Here is a 12,872-nt window from a genome sequence, read left to right as displayed (position 1 = left end):
TGCTTCTGGTGGAAGATCTGGCCTATGATCAAATAACTCCAGCTTGGTATGGGAAAATCGGGGAATGATGTCATTCTGTCCTATGAAAAACAGGATGCAGATTGGCACCTCCCTACTCCCTCTGCTGGCAAGGCTCAGAAGATGGGAACAAAGGAGTTTCTGCTGAGATCCCAAAGCCAGAAACTGCCACTTCAAAGAAAGCTGACTCAACAATTTTGGATTTGAGCTGTCCCTCCAAAGAGAGCTGACTCAGACACTTTGGACTTATAAATAAGTTTGCACTGCCATTGGAAACTTAGTCACAGTCATCATCGTCATCAACCAAGCAACAGTGCACAGCAACCAACTACTGAAGTTCAACAACTGAACTGCAAACCAGTTGACCCATGGTGGTGACAATCTTCCTCTTGGTTCCTACAAAGCTTTCATTTCCTATCTTTTCTATCTCCCATCTTCCCTTCCCCATCTTCCAAAATGACAAGAACTTGTAATAAACTGATTTGATCCATTGTGTCTTAATTTCACAGTCAGGTATACTTATATTACAAGAACCTCCTCTCCCTCCTATAAATTGGAGCAAGACAGAAGGCTGAATTTTAAACACACACAGCTTGTCCATCATGAGTACATAAAAATATAATTAAGATTAACCTTACAGCAAATTGGACTTTTTACTCTTGGAAATAATTAGAAGACCACTAATATAATTGTTATTATTATATGTTTGCCTAGAACGTGAGAAAACACAGGGGGTGGTATGTAGATTCGTAACAGTCAATGTAAACTATCAGTAAGTCTTTTATTGTGTTTCTTTCACATGTAGATGCAAGAGAAAGTATGCATTAAGGTATATATTAAAAATTTAAGATGCTTGAATAATTGCCACCTAAACCTGCATAGAAATTGTAAAATTTATGTTGTTTTGTTTTAAGGAAGTTGTAAATAACAGGAAGACTCTTACAGCCTAAACCCAGATGTATTGCTTGCACAAGATGCAGCAGTGCAGTCTTATCTGAAGAACATCATTAAAATGGGGAGAAATAACAAGGAAAATGAACTGCAGTTCTTAATGGCTCCAGGAAACATTTTCCAATATATACCAGAGAAATGTTTGTCTAAGAACTCTTCATGTTAGGGCACACTTGGGTAGGCTGTAAAGGTTAGGCAGATATTAAAATGTAATTGATACAATAAAGCTTAAACAGATTATGCCTACTCTTAATTATAACCTTAATTAATTTTAAAAATAATTATGTAACAGTTTCTGTAAGTCATGATTTTTAAATAAATGTATTAATTTAACTTTGAGTCTTGACTAATGATAAAGATGATGCTATAGCCTGATATTTGCCAGGCCACAGTGTTCCTTAGGGCACTGTGTGTTAGCCAGAACAATCTGGCAGATTTCCATGGTGTTTACTATGCAATGAGAGATACAACTTGAACTTTGGGGACCCAGAAGTAACTGTAAAAACACCAAATTCTTATGGATTAGAAATGACTGCAAACGGTAGCTTAAGCCTCTGACAAATAATGAGAGGGTGGACACAGAGCTTGAGATCTTAGCATGTCTTTGAAAAATGAAGAGATTTTGTAGCACGATGGCTCTTCTTCATCACTGAAAATATGCACAGCTAATGGTGGTGTCTACTTCAAAAAAGTGTTCTGTAGCTGAGAATTTCCTCTACCAGATAGTATTATTACTCTCTGTGTATCTTTTGCATTTTCCAAGGAAATAAATAAGAGGTGCTACTTTTGGATCAGCCTTGTAGATTATGTAAATACACATCAAAAAAAGCCATGTTGATTCACAAGGTTTTCAAGCAAACATTTTTCTGTTTCACTTCAGGGAGTTTATTTTTGAATTTCAACTTCAAAGAAACCTAAAAAACTAATCTGAAATTCAGTCAAGGCTTGCCTTGTTTCAGTTTCAAAAACTCAAGATAATGTTAAATTCCCAGACCAAAGCAAAAGCAATTCACTGGCAAAAGCCTTCAATACCACAGAATTACACTGTTCCTTTAAGTTCAGCAAAACTCAAGGTCTAAAAAATCATAAGGTACAGAATTAAGATATCCACTAATACAATCTTGAATCCAACATCTTTGATACCTGTTATATACACAGCACAAACACTGGAGTCACTGAGAAAACAAACATTTTTCTGCCGAGTATAAATATAAGATTATGCTATTAAACAAATGGTTTTAAGTAAAATAGTACTGAACTGACACTGGTAGCGCAACATCTACTTGAACAATTTCCTACTCCATAGAGTCATGACATCTGCTAGATTTTGCAGCTTTTTCACCGAACTTGTAATCCTGTTCAAAATTACTTTCAGTTATTTTCATACTCTACAACAGTTGTCATTCCAACTTCCTTTCTCCTCCAGCATCTCTTCTATACTGCTTGACTTGTATTATCACAAACATCACAAATCTCACAAGAAAATGAAAGGTAACACCATACAGATTCAGGTACAGATACACACTGTGCAAGTAGGAAAGGACATATTGAGTCAGCAACACTGTAGCAGAGATGAGGCCCCAAATCTCAGGATAAGCTAACTACAACCTTTAGCAAACTTCAACTAATCCCCTTATTATTTGCAGTTCTGTTCTACTTAAAACACAGATGGAATATGGTCTTTTATTTACCGATAACTATTGTTTGCTCTGTAAGGGCAAAGTAAAGGTTCTGTAGGTCTATACCTAAACATTACATTTTTTGCTTTTCACTGATTCTGATGCCCTTGAATTGAAACTCCAAAAAGTCACAAGACTTCACATACTCTGATAGGAGCTCCACTGAAAAACTCACTGCTCACTCCATTTTTATAGGAAAGAAGACTTCTGAAACTATAGCAATACAAGTTAAAAACTGAAATGAGGTTCTTGGAATATCAACAAAACAAAAACTTATCCATCAAAGTTAGAAACTTGAGCTGAATTAAAAAGTAAATGTTGACAAATGCATCTCTGAATGACAATGATAATCTATGCTTTATCCATCCTATAATTAAATACAGGACAAAGGACTTCAAATTCCCCTTCTGTTATTGTAGTCCAACAGTGCCCTTTACTTGCATTATTACAGCTTATCCATAAAACGCAGGTGAAAATCCTATTAAGATCCTTTAGTTCTTTCTTTTTTAATGACTGTGATTTTAGAAGTTACATCATCCATTCATTTTTTCCTTTGTGATTCAAGAAGGGAAGTTAGACCTGTTAGGTTGCATGTTAAGAAGTCATCTACCCTCCCAAAAAGGAGCAAAACAAGTCATTAGCAGGAAGGAGAGGACAAATGATAGCCTGCAAGGCTGTCCAAGGTCCAGGCAACAGCAACTGAGATGACAAGGATCTAAGGCCAGATACAGAGTGGACTGCCTAAGCCCAATCACTGGAGAAATCCACCATCTGTGTGTAAATTGTTCCAGTCTTCCTCACACATTTTCCCCAGTGAATCTCCATCCTACACAGGTACTGCTGCCGTACAATAATGAGTGCTGTATGAGTTGTGCAGCTTGTGGCATACACGTGTATGTGGTGCACCTGTGCTGTGTGTGCATGTCCCTGCTGGGAATGTATGCAGCTGCAGGAATCTTGCCTCTGTCTGGCTGTTAGATTCAGCAAGACACATTTTCCTAACAGATTACACTTGTTTGCAGACACTTGCTAGATAAAATATAATTAACTAAATAAGCTTCCATCCCTACGTTTCTCCAGTTAAACACCTTAACAGCCTATCATTTGCTTAGGAAGCACATTTTTCCAGATGTCCAAACTAGAACAGTACAAACTCTATAAAGATAATACTTCCAGAAAGAAACATAAGCAGTTTTTGATTTGTTTAATCAAAATACTACCTCATTCTAAATTCTTTCCCAAGACTAAACGTGCCATCACTGTGCATGTTTACTCTTGGTAGGAAAAGTGTTGCCCATGAAATTTGTCCTCAAGCACTAGTACTTCAAGTATCTCCCTTCAGTAAACATTTATTTGCCATTTAACTCTTTCAATTTCACTAGTTCATTTGCCAGATCATGAAGGACTGTGACACTTAATAGATATGCATTCATAGTTAATATATAAAATACATTATCTCCCATTCTAATACAATATTTCAAAACTGAACAGATTTTTGTTGAAACTCAGACACCTGTGAATTATCACCATTATTCTCATTACTTTTTTTTTTTTGTTGTTAAGAATGAAATAATCTTGTTCTATCTTTCTAACATGTTACACTGTTGTAGCTAAAGAAGATTATATTCATTTATATCTTCAGCTACACGATAAAGTAGAAATTCAAATTTTCAACTGTTCAGAGGCATCTTTATGGTCTCTTGAATATTGAGAGGCAACTTGCTAAGGAAAGAAAAAAGTAAGGACTGGATATATTTCCTGCATCTTCTAGACATTTTATAACACTTTACTTGGCAGGTGAATAATTCTGTTTTTAGTATATAATGAAGGAACAGAAGACACATATAAGTGAATCTGCATATGCTTCGGGACCTGTATCAAGATCAACTGCAGGTTTTTCTTTTCTTTCTGTGCTTTCATATCCTACAACACAAGTAGAGCTCATAATAAATATTCTTACTTGCAAAACATCACAGCAGAGTGGATAGCACGATTCTAGAACAGCTGAAAACAAGTACTTAAATGTGACTCGTGATTAACAACCAGAAACTGTCTCTCGCAGTGGTCAGCAGTTCCTTGCAATAGTCGAGGTAATAACCACTGAGTCCATATGAAATTGAGCATGCTTTTCTTCGGGATACTCAGCTAAGACAGGTGTGCTGCTTTTGTCCCATGCATGGTACAGAATAGTGCTATATAAATGCAGCCCTAGGGACACAAGGTGGAACATTTGTTGAATTGAACTTTTCATTAGGAAAAAAATAAAACAAATCAGGTTACAGGATGTTTAGCAAGCAGAGAGGAAAGCTGAGTTTTTAATCTCAACTAATCAGTGCCTTCTGTACTCAGTTACAGTTTTGAAATGGCAGGATGGCTTACAGTTGTGACAAGTCGTCCCGCTGTACCCAGTTCCATCACAAGTACACTTGAAGCTGTCCCACGTCTGGGTGCATTTGCCATCGTGTTCACAGTGATTGGGCACACACCTGGCAGAATAAGATAGAAAGAGAGAAAAACAATTAAATGAGCATCAAGATTTACACATGGCTAAGCTAGGAGCTGCACAAACATTATATCACGTCCTTGCCTGATAATTAATCTTTGTTATTTTATGCATAACAACAGAATTGTATTCAAACACACAAGTGTACAACTGGTGATTAATCTGCAGCCCCTGCACAACAAAAAAAAAAAAGAAAAAGGGGGTAATAAAGGTGGAATGCAATTGCTCATCATGAATTAAGGTTCTAAGCTAAGCATTTCTGATGCTTAGCTGTCAAAACAAAAAGAACATCACAAGGTGCATTTCCTTCAGCTGTACTGGTAGTGTCATGTTTCATGGAGTGACTGAAAGTTAAGTAAAGAATGCCAATGATTTTCTATTGAACATCCTATTGCCAGAAATGGGATAAAGTGAGGAAGGCTGCCTGCTGGTTAGTAAGGAACTTACTAATGCTGCATTACTAAAGCAAGGTGATATAGTCTTCAGTATTAATGGTACAACCGTATTTTCTTCACAGGGATTCATGGCAGAGATTCATTCTCCTTTATCCTATCCATTTGGACATGGACAGTGGGATTGAGTGCACCCTGAACAAGGTTGCAGACAACACCAAGCAGAGTGGTCCTGCTGAAATGCTGGAGGGAAGGGATGCTATCCAGAGGGACCTGGACAGGCTTGAGAAGTGGGCCCATGCCGACCTCATGAAGGCCAGAAGCACAAGGACCTGCACCTGGGTCAGGACAATCCCAAGCACAGATAAAGGCTGGGCAGAGAATGGCTTGATAGCAGCCCAGAGGAGAAGGATTTGGGAGTGTTGATTGACAAGAGTCAATGTGAGCCATCAACATACACTTACAACCCAGAAGGCCAACCGTATCATGGGCTGCATCAAGAGAAGTGTGACCAGCAGGTTGAGGGAGATGATTCTGCCCCTGTACTCTGCTCTCATGAGACAACCTGGAATACTGCATCCAGGTCTTGAGTCCCCAGTGCAAGTTGGAGCAGGCCCAGAGAAGGGCCACAGAGATGATCAGAAGGCTACAGTACATTCCCTACAAAAGGGCACGCTGGGTGCTCTTCAGCCTGAAGAAGAGAAAGCTCTGAGACCTTAACAGCAGTGTTCAGTTCCCAGAGGCTGGGGAGGGACTTTGTATAACAGCCTGTAACAACAGGGTGAGGATAAATGTTTCTAAATAGGTTTAAATGGTTTAGACTCTTCATTCTTTTGACAAGGACATATAGACCAAGTTTCCTGAATCACAAACTGGAATTTGACCCAGACCAACCACAATTCAATGAGATAGTATTTAACAATGGTTTATTTATTTTGCAGTGTTCTCCCTGAGCTGAACAATATGCTCACAAATCTTAATGATGCGTGCATATTGTTCATTAGTAGCAATGTAAAATACATATTCATTTAAAATCCTCTTCCTTTTATCTATGCACATCTCCTATATTCTTAACTTGTGAGATTTTTGGGATAAGAAAGAAGATTTTAGTTTATATTTGCCAAGGGTTTATCACAGTGGAATTTCCTCACTCTCCTCATTGCAGTCAACTAGATCAAGAGCTGTACTGAACAGTAACAAAGAAATGAATGACCTTTTTGCACTTCACTATTCTCCTCTAAATCATCATTGAGCATATTTATATTGGTTGGTTATCTTTTTTTTTTTCTTTTACTGCAATGATTCTCCCATCTCTAAGCAGCAGCACGCCTAGCTAAAATTTTATAGAAAATATTAAGCATGGTTTCAACTGACTTATTCCCCTGTCCTTTCTGTGTGTCCTTAGTGTATACCTGTATTTTATTCTTCTGTAGAAGCCCTACAACATTTTTATAAATTACAGTAAAATGAATGTTTTAGATGTTCAAGACATTTTTAAGACAACAAAGGAAGTACACCCCAACAAATCATGTGCCGTGTGCTAGTATGGTCACAGTTCTGTCATACAAATAGAAACAGTGCTTAACTCACACTCTATTATTTAATCAATTTTACATTTGCTAAAAACAGATGCATAGAGTAATAACTCATTCATTACCTAGAACTTGTGCAATGAACTGCTTTGATGTCAGAAGGCTTACTGTTCAAGCAGGAAATAGGTGCAAATATATGTATGTGTGAGATTGTGCATAAACATATACAATTTTTTTTTTTCCCCAGCAAGAATGATGACAATTTCAGGCTTTTGAAAATGGAGAGTGCTTTCACAAAAACCACAAAACATTCATATGAACTGCAAAACTGTTTTTAAGGACAATTAACAACGAGGATAAGACAGTTTTAATAATATGCATTTGACTTTAAAATTATAATAACACGATCCTGGTATGCTTAATTCACAAATAGAGCATTGCTGGGAACCTACAATTCTACTTAATACCCTTGTGATTGCCCTATAGAAACATTGATTATTGACTATTATTTGAGTGTAATTTAATAGGTCTTTATTCTATTTTTCAAGCAGTCCACTTTCAGCACAACAATCAGTAATTCAGTTTATTATAAACTTTGATTTTTCAAGGTTTTATATTTCATTTATAAAAATGAAATTATAAAAATTCATAAAAATCCAGAAATCAGCACACAAAAAATAAGATGTAAAAGCAAAAAAAGGTCCCTACAAAATATTTTGCTTTTGCCAGACAGTTTGGCATGAAATATTTTACACTTCCTTGAAACAGTGCTCAGTGGAAAGTGCCAGTTGTGATTAACACCTCAGCTTGAGTAGATGTAGGAAAACATATTGAAATCCTTGAAATATGCCATTTGAAATGTTCTGAATGCATACCAACTTTTTTCAATTCAAAACAATTTTTTATTTTGATATATATGTTAAAATATACTGTATGCTTGATGCTCTACCAAACCAAGTAATGATGTCTTCCAACTTTATTTCAAAATGAAAGCATTTTCAGCAGGTGCACTGGGCTGTTGTGGTTGAGTGGTACAGTACTGAAGAAAAAGTTTGAAGCTATGTAGCTTTGATAGCTGCACTGATAGTTAATAGTTGAAATCTGCTCAAGTAGTACAATAAAAATATAAACTGCAATATAAACAGCCATTCTTCATATATTGCTTGCATCTTTGTGCATAATTAAAACATATGGTCAATGCACTAATGTAAATAAGATGATTTCTCAAGTCATTCAGGGGGCTGCTCCTCAAGAATAGATTGAATTATTCTATTCAGTATTTACTGAAGCCTGGGGTTCTTTTGAAGAGGAATTATAAGAGGAGAGATCTGCACAGTAACATAGAACTCTCACTCTGCAAAGGCAGATGGGGTATAAAGAGAAATTTGGGTCATATCAGATTGAACTAACATTTAGGATGAATTGTACTTCTGCAACATTGTTCAAAGCAGAGGTGATCGATCTGAAAAAAAGAATATGTGAACAAGACATCCTGGTAAAGGCTTTCAGCTCTTAGAACAGCAATTCCTGTAAAAGTATCAAGTGTTCTAATACTCTTAACACCAGTCATTTAAGAGACATAACATCTGGATTTATGAAATCATTGTTGTGGCTAGCATGACATAGTAGAACAACTATTACTCATGTCAGGATACTTGCACTTGCATTCTGGCACAGAGGATCTTTCTGTCTGTGTTACTTGATTTTATTTAAATGAGGGAATTTTGACAATTTCAATGGATATTTACTAAGGTATGCCTACATAAATAAAGAATGAGCCATGGTAACTGCTACAGAAATGGTTAGTCTTTTCATTGCTTAACTATTTACAGTAACAGCTATAATTTAAACAGTAATCCTTATTAGAAGAAATCTGTGATTCAGTATTAAATCTGTGATTCAGTATAAATCTGTGTTCAGTATTTGTAAGATGAAATACCTAATTCATAGGTATTGGTCATCACTTGCACAGGTATTATAAAAACACAGTCTTAATTTCTTTAGTGATTTTTTTCAGTATGCAACAATACAAGCAGAATGAAATAAATCATGGCTATTTCCATTTCAATATGGATACAAAACTGAACAGTGGTGTAACGTGAAGTATCTAACGTTGCATATTACTAAGATAGCAACACAATACAAATGATAATTAAATCTGTTTATAATATGACAATATGGCTATTATGAGGAAAGGTTCCCCTAAGTCTGCCACTAACGGGGTGGTCTGTTATGCTATGGCCTCCGAGGCCACTGGGGAGTTCATTAGAGATGACATGATGCCGTACTGATGGGGTGGTACCTGCTGCAATATGAGGTCCCTCATTCCTGACGAAAATTTTACAAGGTCTGAGCTTTCAAAGGAATAATCATAAATTGCTTCCTTCATGCCCAGTTCCCCAATGCAATTTTTTGAATCTTCCATGGATGATTCATAGGCTCATATTTAAGAGTATATCACTTTTATCTGGCCGCATTACACTGCATGCAGACATTAATCATTGAATTAAAGAATGATTTTCCTCATTATGCTGAACTGTAGCATATAACCTTTGTTTGAGGACTGGGTGCGTAATGTTAGCTATGAGTTTTGAAATTTGTAGCTGCAGTAGAATTGCCAGGTCACAACCTGAAACCACTGGTTGAGCACTAGGTGAAAAGGCATTGCTGAAGTGGGGAGCTCAGATGCAAGCAATGCATCTGAGTGACCTGAAGGTGTGGAGCCTGGATCCATTTCTCACTCTCGTTTAAAAATTAGCAGCATCTCTCTGGTTACGAAGTGGCTTGTTCTTTGTTTGTTTGTTTGTTGTTTTTGTTGGTGTTTTTTTTTTTTTTTTTTTTTTTGAGTTGGTGGTTTCTGAAAGGGGTGAGCTAATTTTCCTTCTTTGTTATCTGCTATTGTTTTGTAGTTCTTGTATCCCGTTAGAAAATGCTGTCATTGCTTTCTTTTGCTAGATACTGGTCCACTTATTGTTATACTTCTGGCTTCCATATCCCATAGTTAGAGCAGCTAAAGTGTGGGGAATTTTTCCTTGGCTTCTGTCAGAAGCACTGGCCTAGATCCATTAGTTCAGCTCCTCTATTGGAGCAAGATGTAAAATGGAAAGTGGTTTGAGGAGGAAGTTGATCTTCCAGTGATACCCTTCCCACTGGTCTTTCTTGTACTTTCTCAAATTTTTGCACGACTATAGGGTGGATTTTCAGAGGGCCCACTTCTATAGGAACTCCTAGTCCAGACTTGTTAAAACTCTTTTTCAAAATAGTTAGGGCTATGAGGATCTAACGTCTTCAGGTCCCCTTTGCTTGCAATAGGCAAGACCCTGACTTGAAGTATTGGGCCAGTTTGGATGGTTTTATCTGTAAGCACAGCAAGCTTCTACTCAGGCTCTTTGATTCAGTTATGCAGTAAATAGTTTCTTCCTTGATTTTGTTCTGATATGTTTAAATGGTTTAATGCCATTAACAGATTCCATGCCACAGTAGAGGCAGTGAGCTGTCTCACCTTGTTATTCATAATACACTTTCCCAGGCCCTCAAATCAATCGGCCAAATGGGTTGAAGAGCTAGCAGTGTTTCCCTTATCTCCCACTGAGCCCCATTTTTCTACAATAGAGGCTAGCGTATGCCACAGAGAGCCTAGGAATCCCAGGGTGTTTTTGGATAGCTCTTTTTCTGGTGGACAGATTTCCTCCATCCTTCTACACCTTCCAGGAACACCTTTCTTCCTTTTCAGGAGACCATTAGAAGGTCAATTCCTAGCTTACTGCTAGTGTTGAGCAAGGGAAGGCTCAAGAGTGAGAGGCCTTTTTTGCTTCTTGGTAACTTCAGTGAATTCTCATTAGCTCTTCTACTATGAGACTGATGTGAAATCATTCCTAGTTCCAGTTTACTGCACATTCTTCTTATGGAGTTGTATTGTATTATTATCCTTTAGTTGTCTTTTTCCAATATCCTATTATGCTCTGCTTATTCTTTGATATGAGATACAAAGAAATGCATTTCAAATTCAAAAGACAGGATGCTAGGGATATCCATACCAGCAAAATATTTCTTGCAAAAGCATTTCTTCTATTTTTGTTCTATTACAGTGTTTAGTATCCTGCTTGCCTTTTCGGCTCTTCTTAATACAGAGCTGGAATTCTTCCAAAGAACATTTCAGTGAGAGAATAGCTAGCTTGTTAATTTTGTTCTATTGACATAGAGCTGTTGAGTTTTTGTTGTTTTGTTTTTTTTTTTAAATTCAGGAGTCATTCAAATAACTTCCCTCTCTTACAAAATACGCTCCCACAGTCTAAATCAAGCAATTTTTACAGACAATTTTCCAGGAGGCCCTCTTGACAACATCTTGAAATTAGATCTGTTGCAGAGAAATCACAAGTCACTTTGCAGTTTCATATTAAAGGAAAAGTGGGCTGTCCAGCCATAGACAGGAGATAACAGTTATTGCTTGATCTTGGTTATTTGGAAATTCAAGACAACAGTAGTTCAGCCATTTCATTGAGAACATAAACTCAGCTGACAAAGAGGTCTGCTATTTGAGCACCAGAAGGTACCCCAGAATCCCACTGTATTCATTTAAATATTTTCACTGGGGTTTTTGTTGTTGCTGTTTTTGTTTTGTTTTCTTTTCAAAGGACATCTGTGTTTGTTCGCTTCAATGGCTGTTTGATCTGTCAATTTCTATACTTCTGCCAATTCTGGCAAGGAACTGCAATTTTCAAGGAAAATACAACGGTAACTGTGTAACATTCTGTTATTTTTCTCATTCATTAAACAGAAGGATGACATGAGATCACTTTGAAATTCTTTTGGTTCAGAAGGAATGGTGCTGTCCTCTAAAATGGAAGATATTTACAAACATTAGTGTTCTCAAAATTTCCCAACCCATTTTTAGCTAAAGAGGCCATGCTCTAGTTAATACATAGTGGTAAAAAAATACCCCAGAAACACTCTGCAGATCTGAGTCAAAGACCATGGAATCTAACTAGATGCTGTCTGTTATCCTGATATTACTTCCCATAATACCATCCAAATCAAATTGTACCTAAAAAGTATCCTTCCATCAAAAGAAAAGAGAATCCTTCATAATGATGGAAACTAGGCATCCAGAAGACCTATGCTAAGTAGTCCTCTGGCAACCAGTTATTTAGAGGTGGATCTGGGTGGATGATTGGTTGTGTAGGCATGCATGCTGATAGCTTCCTCATCCAGCTTCACTCACTAAAATCACTTGTAGGTAGGAAGGTGGTTTTTTTACCCCCACCTGAACCTGAGAATCAGTTTCTCTTCCACATGCAGAGCTGCAAATGGTACCAAAGCCTGTAAATTCTAATTTCCTATTGTAGTCCCACTGCATTATAACTTCTTCTACAACAACAACAAGATGTTATCTTAATATAATTATATTTGCATGGTGCATATTAAGCATCTTATTTCTTTTGAAGTCTAGAAATCAATGTAAAAATAGAAATGGAATGCAGTTACACAAAAAAGTTTTGCATGAGATCCCCATCAAATTCCCAAACCTACTTTTACTCTCTTATCCTAAATCTAGCAAATGTTGCAGATGGGCTATGACAAGTGGAAATGTTTGTAGTTAAAGTGATATTGTCTTAGGATACTCATCTATTTATGTTCATTATACTCAGTGCAGCATGCTCAAGTATAATGGTCTCAATGTTTTTCAAAGCAGATAGTAACCAGGTGAGCTCAGTATCTTCTCACAGAAAGATGGAAAGAAGAGACCTGATTTTTTTTTTGTGCCGAGCTATTCTTATCACTAGGGAGGAATATCACT

General features: G+C 36.9%; 1 protein-coding gene across 1 annotated transcript in view; it reads right to left on the bottom strand.

Moving 5' to 3' along the window:
* Positions 1-12,872, bottom strand: part of CNTNAP2 (contactin associated protein 2) — a gene marked incomplete at both ends in the record, with an annotated part of 665,714 nt that overhangs the window by 220,176 nt on the left and 432,666 nt on the right. Inside the window, one exon of the mRNA XM_079533370.1 lies at positions 5,028-5,134. Within this exon, the coding sequence (XP_079389496.1) occupies positions 5,028-5,134 (107 nt within the window). The remainder of the gene's footprint in view (positions 1-5,027; positions 5,135-12,872) is intronic.

This window comes from Tetrao urogallus, assembly GCF_951394365.1.
Source record: "Tetrao urogallus genome assembly, chromosome: 3".
Taxonomy (NCBI): Eukaryota; Metazoa; Chordata; class Aves; order Galliformes; family Phasianidae; genus Tetrao; species Tetrao urogallus.
Note: the sequence above shows the minus strand (reverse complement) of the source record. Positions and strands in the feature narration are given on the sequence as shown.